Source organism: Scyliorhinus torazame, chromosome X (genome assembly GCF_047496885.1).
Source record: "Scyliorhinus torazame isolate Kashiwa2021f chromosome X, sScyTor2.1, whole genome shotgun sequence".
Lineage (NCBI taxonomy): Eukaryota > Metazoa > Chordata > Chondrichthyes > Carcharhiniformes > Scyliorhinidae > Scyliorhinus > Scyliorhinus torazame.
In genome coordinates this window covers 40,459,803-40,483,957 of record NC_092738.1, presented here as the reverse complement: position 1 = coordinate 40,483,957, position 24,155 = coordinate 40,459,803, and the positions used below count along the sequence as shown (strand labels likewise).

At 48.7% G+C, this 24,155-nt stretch overlaps 2 protein-coding genes across 3 annotated transcripts in view; one reads left to right on the top strand and one right to left on the bottom strand.

Annotated features, from left to right (window-relative positions):
* Positions 1-24,155, bottom strand: part of LOC140405353 (beta-1,4 N-acetylgalactosaminyltransferase 1-like) — a 192,161-nt gene that overhangs the window by 12,465 nt on the left and 155,541 nt on the right. For both annotated transcript variants that reach the window (XM_072493659.1, XM_072493660.1), the window contains 3 exons: positions 23,031-23,218; positions 18,873-19,013; positions 10,931-11,168 (listed from right to left, as the gene is read on the bottom strand). In XM_072493659.1, the coding sequence (XP_072349760.1) occupies positions 10,931-11,168; positions 18,873-19,013; positions 23,031-23,218 (567 nt within the window). The remainder of the gene's footprint in view (positions 1-10,930; positions 11,169-18,872; positions 19,014-23,030; positions 23,219-24,155) is intronic.
* The window catches only part of LOC140405354 (solute carrier family 26 member 10-like), a 221,125-nt gene that overhangs the window by 153,361 nt on the left and 43,609 nt on the right, over positions 1-24,155 (top strand). The window contains 1 exon segment of the mRNA XM_072493662.1: positions 18,009-18,100. Coding sequence (XP_072349763.1) covers positions 18,009-18,089 — 81 coding nt within the window. The 3' untranslated portion in view covers positions 18,090-18,100.

Here is a 24,155-nt window from a genome sequence, read left to right as displayed (position 1 = left end):
AACATTGGCTATTCTCCAGTCCTCCGGGACATCCCCTGAAGACAGTGAGGATCCAAAGATTTCTGTCAAGGCCTCAGCAATTTCCTCTCCAGCCTCCTTCAGTATTCTGGGGGAGATCCCATCAGGCCCTGGGGACTTATCTACCTTAATATTTTTTAAGACACCCAACACCTAGTCTTTTTGGATCTCAATGTGACCCAGGCTATCTACACCCCCTTCTCCAGACTCAACATCTACCAATTTCTTCTCTTTGGTGAGTACTGATGCAAAGTATTCATTTAGTACCTCGCCCATTTCCTCTGGCTCCACACATAGATTCCCTTGCCTATCCTTCAGTGGGCCAACCCTTTCCCTGGCTACCCTCTTGCTTTTTATGTATGTGTAAAAAGCCTTGGGATTTTCCTTAACCCTATTTGCCAATGACTTTTCGTGACACCTTCTAGCCCTCCTGACTCCTTGCTTAAGTTCCTTCCTACTTTCCTTATATTCCACACAGGCTTCGTCTGTTCCCAGCCTTTTAGCACTGACAAATGCCTCTTTTTTCTTTTTGACGAGGCCTACAATATCTCTCGTTATCATAGAATTTACAGTGCAGAAGGAGGCCATTCGGCCCATCGAGTCTGCACCGGCTCTTGGAAAGAGCACCCCACCCAAGGTCAACACCGCCACCCTATCCCCATAACCCAGTAACCCCACCCAACACTAAGGGCAATTTTGGACACTAAGGGCAATTTATCATGACCAATCCACCTAACCCGCACATCTTTGGACTGTGGGAGGAAACCGGAGCACCCGAAGGAAACCCACGCACACACGGGGAGGATGTGCAGACTCCGCACAGTGACCCAAGCCAGAATCGAACCTGGGACCCTGGAGCTGTGAAGCAATTCTGCTATCCACTAGGCTACCGTGCTGCCCAAGGTTATCCAAGGTTCCCGAAAATTGCCGTATTTATCCTTCTTCCTCACAGGAACATGTCCTGAATTCCTTTCAACTGACACTTGAAAGCCTCCCACATGTCAGATGTTGATTTGCCCTCAAACATCCGCCCCCAATCTATGTTCTTCAGTTCCCGCCTAATATTGTTATAATTAGCCTTCCCCCAATTTAGCACATTCATCCTAGGACCACTCTTATCCTTGTCCACCAGTACTTTAAAACTTACTGAATTGTGGTCACTGTTACCGAAATGCTCCCCTACTGAAACATCTACCACCTGGCCGGGCTCATTCCCCAATACCAGGTCCAGTACCGTCCCTTCCCTAGTTGGACTGTCCACATAATGTTTTAAGAAGCCCTCCTGGATGCTCCTTACAAACTCCGCCCCGTCTAAGCCCCTGGCACTAAGTGAGTCCCAGTCAATATTGGGGAAGTTGAAGTCTCCCATCACCACAACCCTGTTGTTTTTACTCTTTTACAAAATCTGTCTACCTATCTGCTCCTCTATCTCCCGCTGGCTGTTGGGAGGCCTGTAGCAAACCCCCAACATTGTGACTGCACCCTTCTTATTCCTGATCTCTACCCATATAGCCTCACTGCCCTCTGAGGTGTCCTCCCGCAGTACAGCTGTGATATTCTCCCGAACCAGTAGCGCAACTCCGCCTCCCCTTTTACATCCCCCTCTATCCCGCCTGAAACATCTAAATCCTGGAACGTTTAGCTGCCAATCCTGCCCTTCCCTCAACCAGGTCTCTGTAATGGCAACAACATCATAGTTCCAAGTACTAATCCAAGCTCTAAGTTCATCTGCCTTACCCGTAATGCTCCTTGCATTAAAACATATGCACTTCAGGCCACCAGACCCGCTGTGTTCAGCAACTTCTCCCCGTCTGCTCTGCCTCAGAGCCCCACTGTCCCTATTCCCTCGTTCTCCCTCAATGCTCTCACCTTCTGACCTATTGCTCCCGTGCCCACCCCCCTGCCATACTAGTTTAAACCCTCCCGTGTGACACTAGCAAACCTCGCGGCCAGGATATTTATGCCTCTCCGGTTTAGATGCAACCCGCCCTTCTTATATAGGTCACACCTGCCCCGGAAGAGCTCCCAGTGGTCCAGATAACGGAAACCCTCCCTCCTACACCAGCTGTTTAGCCACGTGTTTAGCTGCTCTATCTTCCTATTTCTAGCCTCACTGGCACGTGGCACAGGGAGTAATCCCGAGATTACAACCCTAGAGGTCCTGTCTTTTAACTTTCTGCCTAGCTCCCTGAACTCCTGCTGCAGGACCTCATGCCCCTTCCTGCCTATGTCGTTAGTACCAATATGTACAACGACCTCTGCCTGTTTGCCTTCCCCCTTCAGGATGCCCTCTACCCGTTCGGAGACATCCTGGACCCTGGCACCAGGGAGGCAACATACCATCCTGGAGTCTCTTTCACGTCCACAGAAGCGCCTATCTGTGCCCCTGACTATAGAGTCCCCTATTACTATTGCTCTTCTGCGCTTTGACCCTCCCTTCTGTACATCAGAGCCAGCTGTGGTGCCACTGCTCTGGCTGCTGCTGTTTTCCCCTGATAGGCTATCCCCTCTGACAGTATCCAAACCTGTTCGAGAGGGGGACAACCACAGGGGATTCCTGCACTGACTGCCTGCCCTTTCTGGTGGTCACCCATTTCTCTGCCTGCACCCTGGGTGTGACCACATTTATATAACTGCGATCTATGACGCTTTCCGCCACCTGCATGCTCCTAAGTGCATCCAATTGCTGCTCCAACCGAACCATGCGGTCTGTGAGGAGCTCCAGTTGGGTGCACCTTCTGCAGATGAAGCCATCCGGGACGCTGGAAGCCTCCCGGACCTGCCACATCTCACAGTCAGAGCACTGCACCCCTCTAACTGACATTGCGTCAATTAATTAAAATTAAAATTAACATTTTTTAAAAAAATATATATATTTTTTTAAATTTCAAAGTTACTGTTAACTATCTGTTTCCTAGCACTAGATTTCTAATATAAATGCGAAAGCTAAATATAGTACTCTCCGATCTCTGGCTTAGATATCCCTCTAAATTATAATTAAGTAATTATGTTTAATTAGTTCCTAATGCTTAATTTTTTAAATTTAGTGTAAATTCCCAACCAGCCACTCAGGCCACAGCTTTTCTGTGATGTCACTTCAGTTTCCCCCCGACACACACAATTTGAAAAAGGTATAAAAGTAAAAATGAGTAAAAATCACTTACTTACCTTCTTACCCTCTGAGTGTCTTAGATGTTCTCAGGTTCTCTCCCTGACAGAGACTGCTCCTCCTCCTCCGAACCTTGACCTGCACAATGCTAATAATATAATATAATAATAATATAATATGGCACTTACCTCACACCAATGGGTCTTATTATTAGGTTAGAGGAGGAGGGCGGGTGGGAGACACTACACGTGTAGTGTCTCGGGTTTCCTCTCCACCAGAATTTATTGGTTGGGGGTTGGGACGGGGGGGGGGGGGGGTCTTCCCTGAAGTCCGCGGTTCGAAAAAAATAAAACAGAAAATAAGTGTTTTTTTTAAAAGGATAAACTTACCTCCCAGAAATCACTTGCGCACCGCTCCCGCTGAAATCGACTGGCCTGTTCCTGTGAAGGTAAGTGTTTTTAAAGGATAAACTTACCTCCCAGAAATCACTTGCGCACCGCTCCCGCTGAAATCGACTGGCATCCACGTTTAACAATGAAATTGGCCTGTAAGACCCACACTGCAGGGGATCCTTGTCCCGCTTCAGGATCAAGGAGATCAGTGCCCGGGACATCGTCGGGGGCAAAGCCCCCCCCTCCCTTGCCTCATTGAAGGTCCTAACCAGCAATGGGCCCAACAGGTCCACATATGTTTTGTAGAATTCGACCGGGAAACCGTCCGGCCCCGGTGCCTTCCCCGCCTGCATGCTCCCTATCCCTTTGGCCAGCTCCTCCAGCCCAATCGGGGCTCCCAATCCCACCACCAGCCCCTCTTCCAACCTCAGGAACCTCCATTACAACCCTAGAGGTCCTGTCTTTTAACTTTCTGCCTAGCTCCCTGAACTCATGAGGTCCAGAAAGCGGCCCATCCCTCCCTCCTCCAGTGGGGGCTTGGACCGATACAATTCCTCATAAACGTCCCTGAAGACCCCATTGATGCCAGCTCCACTCCGCACCACACTCCCTCCCCTGTCCTTAACTCCCCCGATCTCCCTAGCTGCATCCCGCTTCCGAAGCTGATGCGCCAGCATCCGACTTGCCTTTTCCCCATATTCATAAACCACCCCCTGGGCCTTCCTCCACTGCACCTCCGCCTTCCTGGTGGTCAACAGGTCGAATTCGGCCTGGAGGCTACGCCTCTCCCTCAACAGTCCCTCCTCCGGCACCTCCGCATACCTCCTGTCTACCCTCCCCATTTCCCCCACCAGCCTCTCCCTCTCCCTCTGCTCTCTCCTCTCCTTGTGGGCCCTAATGGAGATCAGCTCTCCCCTAACCACCGCCTTCAGCGCCTCCCAGACCATCCCCACTCGGACCTCCCCGTTATCGTTGGTCTCCAGGTATCTCTCTATGCTTCCTCGGACCCGCTCACTCACCACCTCGTCCGGCAACAGCCCCACCTCCAGGTGCCACAGCGGGCGTTGATCCCTCTCCTCCCCCAGCTCTAGGTCTACCCAATGCGGGGCGTGATACGAAATGGCTATCGCTGAGTACTCGGTATCTTCTACTCTCGCTATCAGCGCCCTGCTCATAACAAAAAACGTCGATCCGGGAATAGGCCTTATGGACATGCGAGAAGAATGAAAATTCCCAAGGCCCCAGCCTTGCAAATCTCCAAGGGTCCACCCCTCCCATTTGGTCCATAAACCCCCTCAGCACCTTAGCCGCCGCCAGCTTCCTACCCGTCCTAGACCTGGAGCGATCCAGTGCCCCCGACGATGTCCCGGGCACTGATCTCCTTGATCCTGAAGCGGGACAAGGATCCCCTGCAGTGTGGGTCTTACATCCCCACGCCCAACTCCCCATCCCGACCCTCAGTTTGTGTCCAGCTTCTCGGCCTGAACAAAGGCCCACGCCTCCTCCGGGACTCAAAATAATGGTGCCGGTCCTTGTAGGTAACCCACAGTCGCGTCGGCTGCAACATGCCAAACTTCACCCCCTTCCTGTGCAGCACCGCCTTCGCTCGATTGTACCCGGCCCTCCTCTTCGCCACCTCCGCTCTCCAGTCCTGATATATTCGAACCTCTGCGTTCTCCCACCTGCTGCTCCTCTCCTTCTTGGCCCACCTGAGCACACACTCCCGATCGACGAACCGATGAAACCGCACCAGCACCGCCCGCGGAGGCTCGCTAGCCTTGGGCCTCCTCGCCAGCACTCTATGGGCCCCTTCCAGCTCCAGGGGCCCTTGGAAGGACCCCGCTCCCATCATCGAGTTCAACATGGTGACCACATAGGCCCCCACGTCCGGCCCCTCCAGCCCCTCCGGGAGGCCCAGAATCCGCAGATTCTTCCGCCTCGACCGATTGTCCATCTCCTCGAACTGCTCCTGCCATTTCTTGTGGAGCGCCTCATGCGCCTCCACCTTTACCGCCAGGCCCGAGATCTCGTCCTCGTTATCGGAGATCTTTTGTTGGACCTCGCGGATCGCCACCCCCTGGGCCGTCTGTGTCTCCAGCAGCTTATCAATAGAAGATTTCATCGGCTCCAGCAGGTCCGCTTTGAGCTCCCTGGAGCAGGGCTGGATAACCTCCTGCTGCTCCTGCGCCCACTGCCTCCACGCTGCCTGGTCTCCGCCCGCCGCCATCTTGCTCTTCTTCCCTCGCACTTTCTTTGGGTTCACCACCGATTTCTTAGACGGCCCGCTCCTGGTCCAAGCCATACACTGTCGGGGGAATGTTGCAGTCTTCTTCCCACACCGGGAAATGTCGAAAACATTCCGCTGGGGGCCCTGAAAAGAGCCCAAAAGTCCGTTCCAAGCGGCAGCTGCTGAACGTGCGACTTAGCTCTGCATAGCCGCAACAGGAAGGTCTCCTCTGGTAACACTTAACTACCCAAGATTCCCTGAGGTCTGATATTTATACTGGGAACTGGTGGTGCCCTCTCGTGTTTGTATTACACTGAGATGTAATAGATATTACATAGAATTTACAGTGCAGTAATCATTAACCCTTCACTGGTATAGCAAAATACATATCATTACAGGGGCCACTGGCTGTGCAGAGTCTGCACGTTCTCCCCGTGTGTGCGTGGGTTTCCTCCGGGTGCTCCGGTTTCCTCCCACAGTCCAAAGATGTGCAGGTTAGGTGGACTGGCCGTGTTAAATTGTCCCTTAGTGTCCAAAGATGTGCAGGTTAGGTGGATTGGCCGTGTTAAATTGTCCCTTAGTGTCCAAAGATGTGCAGGTTAGGTGGATTGGCCATGTTAAATTGCCCTTTAGTGTCCAAAGATGTGCAGGTTAGGTGGATTGGCCATGTTAAATTGTCCCTTAGTGTCCAAAGATGTGCAGGTTAGGTGGATTGGCCGTGTTAAATTGTCCCTTAGTGTCCAAAGATTTGCAGGTTAGGTGGATTGGCCATGTTAAATTGTCCCTTAGTGTCCAAAGATGTACAGGTTAGGTGGATTGGCCATGATAAATTGTCCCTTAGTGTCCAAAGATGTGCAGGTTAGGTGGATTGGCCATGTTAAATTGTCCCTTCGTGTCCAAAGATGTGCAGGTTAGGTGGATTGGCCATGTTAAATTGTCCCTCAGTGTCCAAAGATGTGCAGGTTAGATGGATTGGCCATGATAAATTGTCCCTTAGTGTCCAAAGATGTGCAGGTTAGGTGGATTGGCCATGATAAATTGTCCTTAGTGTCCAAAGATGTGCAGGTTAGGTGGATTGGCAATGATAAATTGTCCCTTAGTGTCCAAAGGTTTGCAGGTTGGGTGGATTGGCCATGTTAAATTGTCCCTTCGTGTCCAAAGATGTGCAGGTTAGGTGGATTGGCCATGATAAATTGTCCCTTAGTGTCCAAAGATTTGCAGGTTAGGAAGATTGGCCATGATAAATTGTCCCTTAGTGTCCAAAGATGTGCAGGTTAGGTGGATTGGCCATGTTAAATTGTCCCTTAGTGTCCAAAGATGTACAGGTTAGGTGGATTGACCATGATAAAATGTCCCTTAGTGTCCAAAGATGTGCAGGTTAGGTGGATTGGCCTTGATAAATTGTCCCTTAGTGTCCAAAGATGTGCAGGTTAGGTGGATTGGCCATGCTAAATTGTCCCTTAGTGTCCAAATATGTACAGGTTAGGTGGATTGGCCGTGTTAAATTGTCCGTTAGTGTCCAAAGATGTGCATGTTAGGTGGATTGGCCATGCTAAATTGTCCCTTAGTGTCCAAAGATGTGCAGGTTAGGTGGATTGGCCTGATAAATTGTCCCTTAGTGTCCAAAGATGTACAGGTTAGGTGGATTGACCATGTTAAATTGTCCCTCAGTGTCCAAAGATGTGCAGGTTAGGTGGATTGGCCATGTTAAATTGTCCCTTAGTGTCCAAAGATGTACAGGTTAGGTGGATTGACCATGATAAAATGTCCCTTAGTGTCCAAAGATGTGCAGGTTAGGTGGATTGACCATGATAAAATGTCCCTTAGTGTCCAAAGATGTGCAGGTTAGGTGGATTGGCCTTGATAAATTGTCCCTTAGTGTCCAAAGATGTGCAGGTTAGGTGGATTGGCCATGCTAAATTGTCCCTTAGTGTCCAAATATGTACAGGTTAGGTGGATTGGCCGTGTTAAATTGTCCCTTAGTGTCCAAAGATGTGCATGTTAGGTGGATTGGCCATGCTAAATTGTCCCTTAGTGTCCAAAGATGTGCAGGTTAGGTGTATTGGCCTGATAAATTGTCCCTTAGTTTCCAAAGATGTGCAGGTTAGGTGGATTGACCATGTTAAATTGTCACTCAGTGTCCAAAGATGTGCAGGTTAGGTGGATTGGCCATGCTAAATTGGCCCTTAGTGTTCAAAGATGTGCAGGTTAGGTGGATTGGTCATGTTAAATTATCCCTTAGTGTCCAAAGATGTGCAGGTTAGGTGGACTGGCCATGTTAAATTGCCCCTTAGTGTCCAAAGATGTGCAGGTTAGGTGGATTGCCCATGATAAATTGTCCCTTAGTGTCCAAAGATGTTCAGGTTAGGTGGATTGGCCATGCTAAATTGTCCCTTAGTGTCTAAAGATGTGCAGGTTAGGTGGATTGGCCATGTTAAATTGTCCCTTAGTGTCCAAAGATGTGCAGGTTAGGTGGATTGGCCATGATAAATTGTCCCATAGTGTCCAAAGATGTGCAGGTTAGGTGGACTGGCCACGATAAATTGTCCCTTAGTGTCCAAAGATGTGCAGGTTAGGTGGACTGGCCACGATAAATTGTCCCTTAGTGTCCAAAGATGTGCAGGTTAGGTGGATTGGCCATGTTAAATTGTCCCTTAGTGTCCAAAGATGTGCAGGTTAGTTGGATTGGCCATGATAAATTGTCCCTTAGTGTCCAAAGATGTGCAGGTTAGGTGGATTGGCCATGATAAATTGTCCCTTAGTGTCCAAAGATGTACAGGTTAGGTGGATTGGCCATGATAAATTGTCCCTTAGTGTCCAAAGATGTGCAGGTTAGGTGGATTGGCCATGTTAAATTGTCCCTTAGTGTCCAAAGATGTGCAGGTTAGGTGGATTGGCCATGATAAATTGTCCCTTAGTGTCCAAAGATGTACAGGTTAGGTGGATTGGCCATGCTAAATTGTCCCTTAGTGTCCAAAGATGTACAGGTTAGGTGGATTGGCCGTGTTAAATTGCCCCTTAGTGTCCAAAGATGTGCAGGTTAGGTGGATTGGCCATGTTAAATTGTCCCTTAGTGTCCAAAGATGTGCAGGTTAGGTGTATTGGCCTGATAAATTGTCCCTTAGTGTCCAAAGATGTACAGGTTAGGTGGATTGACCATGTTAAATTGTCCCTCAGTGTCCAAAGATGTGCAGGTTAGGTGGATTGGCCATGCTAAATTGGCCCTTAGTGTTCAAAGATGTGCAGGTTAGGTGGATTGGTCATGTTAAATTATCCCTTAGTGTCCAAAGATGTGCAGGTTAGGTGGACTGGCCATGTTAAATTGCCCCTTAGTGTCCAAAGATGTGCAGGTTAGGTGGATTGCCCATGATAAATTGTCCCTTAGTGTCCAAAGATGTTCAGGTTAGGTGGATTGGCCATGCTAAATTGTCCCTTAGTGTCTAAAGATGTGCAGGTTAGGTGGATTGGCCATGTTAAATTGTCCCTTAGTGTCCAAAGATGTGCAGGTTAGGTGGATTGGCCATGATATAATTGTCCCATAGTGTCCAAAGATGTGCAGGTTAGGTGGACTGGCCACGATAAATTGTCCCTTAGTGTCCAAAGATGTGCAGGTTAGGTGGACTGGCCACGATAAATTGTCCCTTAGTGTCCAAAGATGTGCAGGTTAGGTGGATTGGCCATGTTAAATTGTCCCTTAGTGTCCAAAGATGTGCAGGTTAGTTGGATTGGCCATGATAAATTGTCCCTTAGTGTCCAAAGATGTGCAGGTTAGGTGGATTGGCCATGATAAATTGTCCCTTAGTGTCCAAAGATGTACAGGTTAGGTGGATTGGCCATGATAAATTGTCCCTTAGTGTCCAAAGATGTGCAGGTTAGGTGGATTGGCCATGTTAAATTGTCCCTTAGTGTCCAAAGATGTGCAGGTTAGGTGGATTGGCCATGATAAATTGTCCCTTAGTGTCCAAAGATGTACAGGTTAGGTGGATTGGCCATGCTAAATTGTCCCTTAGTGTCCAAAGATGTACAGGTTAGGTGGATTGGCCGTGTTAAATTGCCCCTTAGTGTCCAAAGATGTGCAGGTTAGGTGGATTGGCCATGTTAAATTGTCCCTTAGTGTGCAAAGATGTACAGGTTAGGTGGATTGGCCATGTTAAATTGCCCCTTAGTGTCCAAAGATGTGCAGGTTAGGTGGATTGGCCATGTTAAATTGTCCCTTAGTGTGCAAAGATGTGCAGGTTAGGTGGATTGGCCGTGCTAAATTGCCGCCTGTGCTTTGCCCACATTTTCAGCTTTAATCTCACAACTGGTAACCTGTTTTACTCTTTCTCTCCCTCCTCCATTTCACCTTTTCTGTAGGGTTTTTTCCCCCACCACTGTCGCGCTCCATTCATTGCTCACTCAACCCATTTACTCCCTCGCTGTATCCCTTTCTTTCCCTCTTTTTCTTTCTATTTGTTCCTGGCCTTACTTACACATCTGCCAACCGCTTATCTTGTCAGCTGCTGTTCCGATGACGGGGCTCGCACTCAAAATGTTCATCCGACCCGCTGGGCGGAGATACAGAGATTGTCGAAGGAAGCAGGGGAGGCCTGGAGCCTGTTTTCAGAATAGCCTTGTGTCTCTCTGTGCTCATAAAATGGGTACAGGCCCAAAAACCTGGCCAGACTAACCTGTGGTGTTTTTCATAGAATTTACAGTGCAGAAGGAGGCCATTCGGCCCATCGAGTCTGCATCGGCTCTTGGAAAGAGCACCCTACCCCAGGACAACACCGCCACCCTATCCCCATAACCCAGTAACCCCACCCAACACCAAGGGCAATTTTGGACACTAAGGGCAATTTATCATGGCCAATCCACCTAACCTGCACATCTTTGGACACTAAGGGCAATTTATCATGGTCAATCCACCTAACCTGCACGTCTTTGGACTGTGGGAGGAAACCGGAGCACCCGGAGGAAACCCACGCAGACACGGGGAGGACGTGCAGACTCCGCACAGACAGTGACCCAAGCCGGAATCGAACCTGGGACCCTGGAGCTGTGAAGCAATTGTGCTATCCACAATGCTACCGTGCTGCCCCATTTTTCTGCAACATTTTCTTTTTAAATCGCTAATTTTCTATCTGTTCACCTATCTCCCGGTTTATAGGTCCTCCATTGCCCCCGGAAATGGCATGCACTCACCTAAGTGCCCCTGTCTTGTTATGTGAGGATCGAATCCAACTTGTTGCACCTTTTCCGTTCTGGCCATAAAGAAGTTGATTGTGGCGTCCGTGACGAAGCAGTTCGGGAAACCTTCTACCTGATGGTAATATCCTCTGTGGATGATGAGGCAATCTCCCTCCTTTCCGCCTTGTTCCACACTAAGTTTGTGTAAAAATGTGGCTGAGTAAGTCGTTATCTCTCTCACCGAGCCGCCAACCTGGAACGTAAGATAATAATAATAATCTTTATTATTAATAATAATCATCTTTATTATTGTCACCAGCAGGCTTACATTAACACTGCGATGAAGTTACTGTGACAATCCCCTAGTCGCCACATTCCGGCACCTGTTCGGGTCACAGAGGGAGAATTCAGAATGTCCAATTCACCCAACAGCACGTCTTTCGGGACTTGTGGGAGGAAACCGGAGCACCCGGAGGATACCCACGCAGACACGGGGAGAACGTGCAGACTCCGCACAGACAGTGACCCAAGCCGGGAATCGAACCTGGGACCCTGGAGCTGTGAAGCCACAGTGCTCACCACTGTGCTACCGTGCTGCCCACAGTCTCATGATGGTGGCAGGGTGAGAGGCCCCGGCACCTGCACTACCCCAGGCCGTGGGTCAGATTGGCCCTGATGCGATCCCTCACGGTTTTCAGAGTGCCGATCCCTCCCACCTCCAGTCTGGCTGCCGATAAAGGTGGGAAAGGGAATTTTGTCACGTCTTTATTTTCAACAATTTAACATGGCCAATCCACCTAACCTGCACATCTTTGGACAGTAAGGGACAATTTAACATGGCAAATCCACCTAACCTGCACATCTTTGGACAGTAAGGGACAATTTAACATGGCCAATCCATCTAACCTGTACATCTTTGGACAGTAAGGGGCAATTTAACACGGTCAATCCACCTAACCTGTACATCTTTGGACACTAAGGGCAATTTAACACGGCCAATCCACCTAACCTGCACATCTTTGGACACTAAGGGACAATTTATCATGGCCAATCCATCTAACCTGTACATCTTTGGACACTAAGGGCAATTTAACACGACCAATCCACCTAACCTGCACATCGTTGGACAGTAAGGGACAATTTAACACGGCCAATCCACCTAACCTGTACATCTTTGGACACTTAAGGGCAATTTAACACGGCCAATCCACCTAACCTGCACATCTTTGGACACTAAGGGACAATTTATCATGGCCAATCCATCTAACCTGTACATCTTTGGACAGTAAGGGGCAATTTAACATGGCCAATCCACCTAACCTGCACATCTTTGGACACTAAGAGACAATTTATCATGGCCAATCCACCTAACCTGCACATCTTTGGACACTAAGAGACAATTTATCATGGCCAATCCACCTAACCTGCACATCTTTGGACACTAAGGGGCAATTTAACATGTCCAATCCACCTAACCTGTACATCTTTGGACACTAAGGGACAATTTATCATGGCCAATCCACCTAACCTGCACATCTTTGGACACTAAGGGACAATTTATCATGGCCAATCCACCGAACCTGGACATCTTTGGACACTAAGGGACAATTTATCATGGCCAATCCACCTAACCTGCACATCTTTGGACACTAAGGGCAATTCATCATGGCCAATCCACCTAACCTGCACATCTTTGGACACTAAGGGACAATTTAACATGGCCAATCCACCTCACCTGCACACCTTTGGACCCTAAGGGACAATTTAACATGGTCAATCCACCTAACCTGCACATCTTAGGACACTAAGGGACAATTTAACACGGCCAATCCACCTAACCTGCACATCTTTGGACACTAAGGGACAATTTATCATGGCCAATCCACCTAACCTGCACATCTTTGGACACTAAGGGGCAATTTAACATGTCCAATCCACCTAACCTGTACATCTTTGGACACTAAGGGACAATTTATCATGGCCAATCCACCTAACCTGCACATCTTTGGACACTAAGGGACAATTTAACATGGCCAATCCACCTCACCTGCACACCTTTGGACCCTAAGGGACAATTTAACATGGTCAATCCACCTAACCTGCACATCTTAGGACACTAAGGGACAATTTAACACGGCCAATCCACCTAACCTGCACATCTTTGGACACTAAGGGACAATTTATCATGGCCAATCCACCTAACCTGCACATCTTTGGACACTAAGGGGCAATTTAACATGTCCAATCCACCTAACCTGTACATCTTTGGACACTAAGGGACAATTTATCATGGCCAATCCACCTAACCTGCACATCTTTGGACACTAAGGGACAATTTATCATGGCCAATCCACCTAACCTGTACATCTTTGGACACTATGGGCAATTTATCATGGCCAATCCACCTAACCTGCACATCTTTGGACACTAAGGGACAATTTATCATGGCCAATCCACCGAACCTGGACATCTTTGGACACTAAGGGACAATTTATCATGGCCAATCCACCTAACCTGCACATCTTTGGACACTAAGGGCAATTCATCATGGCCAATCCACCTAACCTGCACATCTTTGGACACTAAGGGACAATTTAACATGGCCAATCCACCTCACCTGCACACCTTTGGACCCTAAGGGACAATTTAACATGGTCAATCCACCTAACCTGCACATCTTAGGACACTAAGGGACAATTTAACACGGCCAATCCACCTAACCTGCACATCTTTGGACACTAAGAGACAATTTATCATGGCCAATCCACCTAACCTGCACATCTTTGGACACTAAGAGACAATTTATCATGGCCAATCCACCTAACCTGCACATCTTTGGACACTAAGGGGCAATTTAACATGTCCAATCCACCTAACCTGTACATCTTTGGACACTAAGGGACAATTTATCATGGCCAATCCACCTAACCTGCACATCTTTGGACACTAAGGGACAATTTATCATGGCCAATCCACCGAACCTGGACATCTTTGGACACTAAGGGACAATTTATCATGGCCAATCCACCTAACCTGCACATCTTTGGACACTAAGGGCAATTCATCATGGCCAATCCACCTAACCTGCACATCTTTGGACACTAAGGGACAATTTAACATGGCCAATCCACCTCACCTGCACACCTTTGGACCCTAAGGGACAATTTAACATGGTCAATCCACCTAACCTGCACATCTTAGGACACTAAGGGACAATTTAACACGGCCAATCCACCTAACCTGCACATCTTTGGACACTAAGGGACAATTTATCATGGCCAATCCACCTAACCTGCACATCTTTGGACACTAAGGGGCAATTTAACATGTCCAATCCACCTAACCTGTACATCTTTGGACACTAAGGGACAATTTATCATGGCCAATCCACCTAACCTGCACATCTTTGGACACTAAGGGACAATTTAACATGGCCAATCCACCTCACCTGCACACCTTTGGACCCTAAGGGACAATTTAACATGGTCAATCCACCTAACCTGCACATCTTAGGACACTAAGGGACAATTTAACACGGCCAATCCACCTAACCTGCACATCTTTGGACACTAAGGGACAATTTATCATGGCCAATCCACCTAACCTGCACATCTTTGGACACTAAGGGGCAATTTAACATGTCCAATCCACCTAACCTGTACATCTTTGGACACTAAGGGACAATTTATCATGGCCAATCCACCTAACCTGCACATCTTTGGACACTAAGGGACAATTTATCATGGCCAATCCACCTAACCTGTACATCTTTGGACACTATGGGCAATTTATCATGGCCAATCCACCTAACCTGCACATCTTTGGACACTAAGGGACAATTTATCATGGCCAATCCACCGAACCTGGACATCTTTGGACACTAAGGGACAATTTATCATGGCCAATCCACCTAACCTGCACATCTTTGGACACTAAGGGCAATTCATCATGGCCAATCCACCTAACCTGCACATCTTTGGACACTAAGGGACAATTTAACATGGCCAATCCACCTCACCTGCACACCTTTGGACCCTAAGGGACAATTTAACATGGTCAATCCACCTAACCTGCACATCTTAGGACACTAAGGGACAATTTAACACGGCCAATCCACCTAACCTGCACATCTTTGGACACTAAGGGACAATTTATCATGGCCAATCCACCTAACCTGTACATCTTTGGACACTCAGGGACAATTTAACATGGCCAATCCACCTAACCTGCACATCTTTGGACACTAAGGGACAATTTATCATGGACAATCCACCTAACCTGCACATCTTTGGACACTAAGGGGCAATTTAACATGGCCAATCCACCTAACCTGCACATCTTTGGACTGTGAGAGGAAACCGGAGCATCCGGAGGAAACCCACGCACACACGGGGAGAACGTGCAGACTCCGCACAGACAGTGACCCAAGGCCGGAATTGAACGTTGGACCCTGGAGCTGTGAGAGAGCAGTGCTAACCACTGTGCTGCCACCAATGGAGGAACACAAGAAATCGGTTTGAGCGAGAAGTTAGTGTTGGAGGCGCGCAGAGATCTGAGCGGGTTGTTCGGGCTGGAGGAGCTGATAAAAATAGGGAGGAGTGAAGCCACTGGAGGAATTTGAAGACAAGGATGCGAATTAGACAAACCAATATAGGTCAGGGTACACAGGGCAGGGGAACAGGGCTTGATGCGAGTGAGGATACAGGCAGCAGGCTTTTGGACAAATCCAAGTTTACAGAAGGGTGCGAGTGCGTCAGAATAGTTGGGTCTGGAGGATTTGAGCAGTAGATGAGATCAGGCAGAGAAGATAGATGGGCAATGGAGGAGGAAGTTAGCAGTCAAGCAGGCCAAACTAGTTTAGGATGGCAGGTTTCCTTCTTTGAAGGAAATTATTGAAGTAGTTAGGGTTTGTGGGTTCAAGACAGCATCCTGAGAACAAAGAGCCTTCAAAATGAACCAACGTTGTACTAAACAGCAGGAGCATTAAAAAAAAACAGTTTCCTTGTTGAATTATTGAAGTAAGTGAATGTTGGTCTTGCCTCAGGCTTGTGAGTGATGTCTATAATTGTGTGGTGTTACACAAGACATTCCTGTGGGTTTTTAAAAAAATAGAAATCATTATATCCCATGCAGAAGAGTAGTTACACAACACAGCCCCGTTGATAAACTGTCATCCCAATCCCCAGCTCAGTGGACCGCCGCCCTTGAGTGAGGAAACTCGAGGCCGACAGGAAGGTCAATCACGGTTTCCCCTTGAGGGGGGCTATCACAGTTTAAAAACATTTTAAAATGATCAAGGCACTTGTAGTGATTTCTGGATGTGTAAATCCATGAAGTGTTAATTTGTAGTCAGTACAGTCAGATGATCACTAGATTCTATCTTGTTTCGAACAAAAAGAAAAAGAACAAAGAAAAGTACAGCACAGGAACAGGCCCTTCGGCCCTCCAAGCCTGTGCCGACCATGCTGCTCGACTAAACTACAATCTTCTACACTTCCTGAGTCCGTATCCTTCTATTCCCATCCTATTCCTGTATTTATCAAGATGCCCCTTAAATGTCACTATCGTCCCTGCTTCCACCACCTCCTCCGGTAGCGAGTTCCAGGCACCCACTACCCTCTGCGTAAAAACTTGCCTCGTACATCTACTCTAAACCTTGCCCCTCGCACGTTAAACCTATGCCCCCTAGTAATTGACCCCTCTACCCTGGGAAAAAGCCTCTGACTATCCACTCTGTCTATGCCCCTCATAATTTTGTACCTCTATCAGGTCGCCCCCCAACCTCCTTCGTTCCAGTGAGAACAAACCGAGTTTATTCAACCTCTCCTCATAGCTAATGCCCTCCATACCAGGCAACATTCTGGTAAATCTCTTCTGCACCCTCTCGAAAGCCTCCACATCCTTCTGGTAGTGTGGCGACCAGAATTGAATACTATACTCCAAGTGTGGCCTAACTAAGGTTCTATACAGCTGCAACATGACTTGCCAATTCTTATACTCAATGCCCCGGCCAATGAAGGCAAGCATGCCGTATGCCTTCTTGACTACCTTCTCCACCTGTGTTGCCCCTTTCACTGACCTGTGGACCTGTACACCCAGATCCCTCTGCCTGTCAATACACTTGAGGGTTCTACCATTCACTGTACATTCCCTTTAATTGTTCAATTCAACCACTTGTAAAAGTATTGAAGAAAATAACTCACAAGTTAATTATTTAGTTACTCAATAAATTATTTATCACCGGACGACTTTGAGTATTCATCATCATCAAAGTTAAGTTCAACTCAGCATAAAAAATGAGTAACAAATATTACTGCAAGTAATATAACAGCACTAACACATACTCCACAACAAAACTGATTTTTAGAGGATTCATGTTATTCCCTCTGATCATTACCATTTTAGAAGTTAAATTAAATTAAAAGGGATTTTGGATGATGGCTAGCGTGAAATAATACGCGGAGAGAGAGTTCCAAACAGAGGAATAATGATAATTCGAGTAGCTTTAGTGTGTTATCTACCATATGTAATCAAGAAATTAGTGAAACGTCTTGTATTTTAGAAATAGCTGTTAGCTAAAAGGATGGCACGGTAGCACAGTGGTTAGCACTGCTGCCTCACAGCGCCAGGGACCCGGGTTCGATTCCGGCTTGGGTCACTGTCTGTGTGGAGTTTGCACGTTCTCCCCGTGTCTGCGTGGGTTTCCTCCGGGTGCTCCGGTTTCCTCCCACAGTCCAAAGATGTGCAGATTAGGTGGGGTTACGGGGATGGGGCGGGGGAGTGGGGCTAGGTAGGGTGCTCTTTCAGAGGGTCGGTGCAGACTCGATGGGCCGAATGGCTTCCTTCTGCACTGGAGGGATTCCACAGAATTCTAAAGGGCAACTTAAGAAATGGGGGTCTCAGATAAACAGCTCAACATAGAAAGAACCTGTATAGACATTTCTAAGGAGCATCGATCGCCTCTCTGGGAAGAGTAAACACTTTGACCTCTGAACTGTCTTAGTTCAGGTTGCCTTGCTGACTGTTTAATGGCATTCTTTGTGTCCCGTAATCTCCCAAGATATGACCCTCCAACATTTATTTTGTCGAGCAGGCTGACGAGAAGGTGGTACCTGCCCTAACCGTTTGGGTGCCCTGTCCTGCATCGATTGATCAAAACGGTTTGAACAGATGACCTGACACTGGGTAAGTTACCACCCTCTAGAAAAAAGGCAACATTAACATGTGCTGAGGCAGAAGAGGTAGGTGTGGGTTACGGCTCAGGTGGTGGGCAGAAAGCAGGATGGCGTTACCACCAGAACACAGGATGGCGTTACCACCATTTCCATGGCCGTGAACCATTTCTGTCTGAGTAGTTAATATTTCCAATCTAAACTGTTGTTTCTTCAGAAACTTAATGAAACATCTTAAAATTACCAATGACCAGTCGACTGTCTATTTTAGGTATCTTACAAACATTAGGGCTTGCATTTGCATAGCGCCTCACGCAGCCTCCCATCCCACTTTCCAGCCAATGAAGTACTTTGGAAGTGTGGTCACTGTTGTGATGTAGGAAACGCAGCAACCAATTTATGCACAGCAAGATCCCGCTGAATTCAAAACCAGGCCATCTGTTTTTAGTGATGTTGGCGGTGGGATAAATATATTACATCTCCCTGAGGGGGCAGGTAGGGCCTCAGTTCGATGCCCCATCTGAAAGAGTGCACCTCTGACCGTGCAGCACTCCCTTGGTCACTGGGATTCACTTTTCCCGCTGGCAGTGCACCTCCGCCGCGTGGCCTTAAAACACGCGGCTGGGCATCAGAGAATCCCACGCTATGTGTACAATACCTGTGGGTGGAATGTCCTGACCGTTTCCCCCCAGATTTTCTGCTTCAAGAAAGAACAATCCACCGCTCTCGAACACAAAGAGGAACGTCTTTCCCAATACGGTTAAAACAGAATGTCGGATACTCACTAAATCCAGGGTTGTTTTCTCCAGGACGTCCACCATTTTCTCCAGCTTGGTGTCGGAGGCAAAGATGAAGTCATCGTCGACCCACAGCAGATATTTCGTTTTGACCTGAGACACTGCCAAGTTCCGCCCGGCAAACCAGCCCTGGAGACGCAGACAATAATTCATTGAAGCAGACTCCCACATGCCAGGGACAGTCAGAGGATGGGGAATAAATGCTGGGCCTAACCAGCGACGCCCATATCCCGTAAATGAATTTTTCAAAACCGGAGCACCCGGAGGAAACCCACGCACACCCTGGGAGAACGTGCAGACTCCGCACAGACAGTGACCCGAGGTCGGAATTGAACACGGGTCCCTGGCGCTGTGAGGCAGCAGTGCTAACCACTGTGGGAGTTCTCAGGATGACAGAATGGTTAAAGCACAGAAGAAGGTCATTTGGCCTGCTGTCTCTGCTGTTTTGCTGCAATAGTAACTCACATCGTCCCACAGCCCCACCCTTTCCCTGTCGCCCTTCAGAAATGATCGAATTCTCTTCAGAAATTCCATGTCTCCACCACACTGTCAGGCAACGCATTCCAGACCCTAACCACTCACCGAGTAAAGGCTTTCCCCCCAAGTTGCCTCTGAGAATGGTGCCTCTGAATGAGGCTGAACACATTCTCACACTCACTCACATACACACTCACATTCTCACACTCACTCGCATTCTCACACTCACTCACATTCACACACACACTCACATTCTCACACTCACATTCTCACACTCACATTCTCACACCCACGCTCACATCCACACACACACTCACATTCTCACACTCTCACACTCACTCACACGCTCACATTCTCACACACGCTCACATTCTCACACTCACATTCTCACACCCACACTCACATTCACACACACACTCACATTCACATTCACACACACACTCACATTATCACACTCACACTCACATTCACACACTCACATTCTCACACCCACACTCACTCACATTCTCACCCCCACACTCAACTCATATCCACACCCACTCACGCCCACATTCACAGACTCACACCCATATTGACACTCACACCTCACACATTCGGGCGGCATGTGGCACAGTGGTTAGCACTGCTGCCTCACAGCGCCAGAGACCCGGGTTCAATTCGGGCCTTGGGTGACTGTCTGTGTGGAGTTTGAACATTCTCCCCGGGTCTGTGTGGGTTTCCTCTGGGTTTTCCTTGTGTGTTTAGTTTTATTTTTCGTCTTGCAGCTTTAGTATTTTTGCGTTTAGTTTTTTTGCGATCGTTGCTCAGTATCTTAGGCCGCTGCAGGTATTAGCGCTGTACAGAGTGGCGACCATGGGCATGTCTTTTGCCAGCTTCCCAACATTCAGGAGGCTTTCCGATCGAGAAAAGCAGTTCATCAGGGGCTGTTCAGCAGAGGTAGCACTGAAGGCATTGGCCGCTAGCCCGCAAGCCATATATTTACAGATCTTCCTCAGGTATGAACCAGCACACGTGAGAGAAGGCCATCACTGCCTCTTCTTCGCGGAATGACAGAATTGTTACAGCCTATCGTGTCTGCACTGGCTTTCCAAACGAGCATCTTGACTTCGTGCCATCCCCCTACCTTTTCCCCCCTACCCTTGTACTGTCATGGAGCAGGTCGACACAGAGTTCAGAGCAGAGCAGGGAGGACTCTTTGTGAAAGCATGACGTTTTTCCCTTAACTGTAATAACCTTCCAACTTCAAAGCTCTGGTGGCTTGGGTTGTACCACATCTGCTATCAGTCCAGCTTTGGCACAAATGAAAGAGCCGTGTGCAGTGGCTTCCCAATTTAGGCCTGGGCATGATTAACAGGCTCCATAGTAACCATGGCCACAATGAGGCTTTACCTTCCTTCCAATTCCCACAAATATTTTCGGGCTGTGGAATTAACTGCAATTGGGCTCAGCTGAAAACCTCCTGGTATCGGGGTTTTTTTTCGCTATAGGTGAGGCCTCCAGCCTCAAATTGGGTCGTATTTCCATGGCGACGGCTGTAACACAGACACCCGGCACCCACATGGGTTGGGAGGGCGGGGCGGGGGGGGGGGGCGTGCTGGATGTTTCCAGCCCTCCAGGGGGTGGAGTGGGAGGGGGGGCGGAGCCTGTAAACTGGTGAGGGAAGATAAGGGGGGTGGAGTACCCGTCATGTTGCTGCCATCATGGCACTTTGCCAATGGCGGGTGAGCTCTCCAACATGTGGGGGACACTGCCTTGTGAATCCTGGGCGGACGTTGGGTTGGGAGAGGGAAAAGCTGGTCCTTCTAATCGGGCACTCTATTGCCCAAGGCTGTGAGTGGGGGAGGTGGGAACCCCTAGTGGTGATGTCTGCCCCCACAGCAACATATATTCCTGCCTTCCCCAATATTGTTGCTCTCCCCCCCCCCCCTCCATCGCCAGGTCTGCCAGACTGGCTCCCGGTGACCCCCAACCCCACTCGCCCCCCCCTGACAGCGGGGCCTCCAGCATTGCACGTTCCCAGCTGGGTGCAGTTCCAGCAGTGACCACCAGTTCCAGTGGTGCGACGGAGACGGAATAGCTCACAACCCTCCGATTCGCCGGCAGCTTTTTGAACATTTAAAATGTGGTCGGGGTGGGGTGGGCGAGAGTCCTGCAAAAGGCTGAGGTGGGGTGGTGAATCCTGGCTTTCCACTCTGTTGGCACAGCCCCCATTACCCCGGTAAAATCCAGTATGTGGTGCATTCTCCGACTGGGACATCCTGGGCTTTACAAACCACCGAGCTGTCCAGTCCCATTGGCACTCACTCCATTAGCACTAAAGCTGTACGGATAGAAACCCTCGCTGATCCGTCAACTTCAACTCACTCAAAGCTATACTGCCTGGATCCTTGTTCATCCCACATCCCAATCACCCAGCTCCCACCGAGCCTCAGACCTACACTGACCCTCTCTTAGTCATTGTGAGGAGGTCTCTTGGCGCAGTGCGTAGCGCCTCTACCTTTGGGCCATAAGCTCTGGGTTCATGTCCTACTTCAGGACGTGATGGCCATGGAAGGCGGGTTCATAAAGCGCCCAAACAGGTTGGTTAGCAGCCTGTAAATCTTTCCAAGATGCCTGACGGCAGGCGGTAAGAGCGGGAGTTTCCTGGTCAGCCATATTGCAGCAGTCAATAGCGAACCACTGGAGTACGTTGGCAACCATAATCACATGGACTAAGATAATCGGGGTCCATGGCCGCCAACACCCTCATAGGACATAATAGCTAAAGTAGGAGGATCCTCTGAAACACTTTGGTATGTTGTCTGATATTAGGAGCAGAATTAGGCCACTCGGCCCATCGAGTCTGCTCCGCCATTCAATCATGGCTGATATTTTCTCATCCCCATTCTCCTGCCTTCTCCCCGTAACCCCGGATCCCCTTATTAATCAAATGGCAGCCAGGAAACACACAGCTGGAGAACTGAAGAATCCAGCCCATTCTTTGATAATGTTCCTGTGAGTCACCTCAGGATATTGTATGTTATAAAGAAGCTCTATAAATAGAAGTAAATTATTATTATCAAGAAATATGGGGCCAAGTTGGAGTTTGGTCACAAATTAGCCATGATCATACTGAATGGTGTAACACACATGAGGGGCTGAATTGCCTTGCCCTGTTCGTCTGAAGCAGTCCCTGCTCAGGCACAGTGTAACTGCAATGTAGTTCAGAACTCTTTTTGAACTGTCCTGCAATAGGCCCCATCCAACTTCCACACAGCACCGCATTTCCCATTCTCAAACTAACCACCTGAAACTGGTTGTGTCGCCAACTCCTCCAGGATTGCCCTGGAGTCTCCGGGAATTGGAGACTGATTCCCAAGACATTGCTCGGAGTAAAAAAAAACAGGAGAAAAATCAGAGGGGCATTTTAAAAAACGGGGCGGGATTTTCCGGTCCGCCAGCCACGTTTTCCTGCGCGGCGCCCCTCCCCCCCGCCAGCAGCGTTCCCACAGACAGCCAATGGGATTTCCCACCGACAGGGAATCCAGCCCGTTGCTTTGAAAAATAAAACTTTAGTTATGAGTGGTAAAAAATAAGCCTCAGGCATGGAGAGAGGGCATTCGAACCTCCCCTACAACCCCTGCCACCCCACTCTCTCTCTGTGCCTCCTAATTTACAAAAGACATGTACCTTCTGAAATGGCATGAAGTATTGATCAATGAACGCTCCTTCAATCTTTTGCGTGTCACTGTTGTCATCCGCGATTATAATGGTGACAGAGGGGTAATACTTCCTAATGCTTGATATCAGTTGTCTCAGCTTGTCATACCTGAGAAACGTTTTGGTTGCTATAGTTACCAGGTCACTGATGTTATAGCCTAAAACACAGAGAACAGTATGTGACCACCTTTCGTTCTAGCACAAGAGTAACCTTTCGATAATCCCGCCCTCCGTGTTAACAATGTACAAAACTCCCCGACAGTGAAAAAACTTATATCATCAACTCTGCTCGTGAAAATTTAGCCCAAAGGGTTTACAAAGTGATGTTGATGGGTTAAGCAAGAGGGAAAACGTCTGGCAGAGGAATGGAGGGAAAATGGGAACTTGTTCACTTTGGGAGTGTGGTAGTCTGTGTAGAGGTATTACGGTACCTGGTAATGCTGGAACACCATGAGTAGATATTGTTTCCCATTGGTCAAGCTGTATGGTAGCTCTGCCCTGCTAGGCGGGGTATAAGAGCCCGTGCCGCCCCAGCAGCCTCCATTCTGTACCTGAGCTGCTGGGGGAAACATCTAGCTTATTAAAGCCTTCAGTTGGACTACAACCTCGCTTTAGTGGTCATTGATCGTGCATCAATTTAATAAGGTAGATTTAAAAGGATGGAGCTCCGAATCAAGCCGGAGTGTCTGCAACTCAGCCCCCACGCGGCGAACTCAGCGGCAATCTTCAAGCACTGGCTGGCGTGTTTTAAAGGGTATCTCGGGACGGCCGAAAACACACCCACGGGAGAGCAGAAACTGCAAGTCCTGCACTCGAGGGTGAGCCCGGAGATTTACACCCTCATCGAGGAAGCGGAAGACTTCGATGCAGCAATAGAGCTGCTAAAAGGACATTATATTCGCCCGGTAAACCAGGTCTACGCCCGGCATCTGCTAGCAACGAGGCAACAAATCCCTGGGGAATCGCTGGAAGAATTCTACCGTGCACTCCTGGTGTTGGGGAGAAACTGCAGCTGCCCGCAAGTTTCGGCGAGAGACCACACTGAACTCTTGGTCCGGGACGCTTTCGTGGCAGGTATGCTGTCCTCCCAGATCC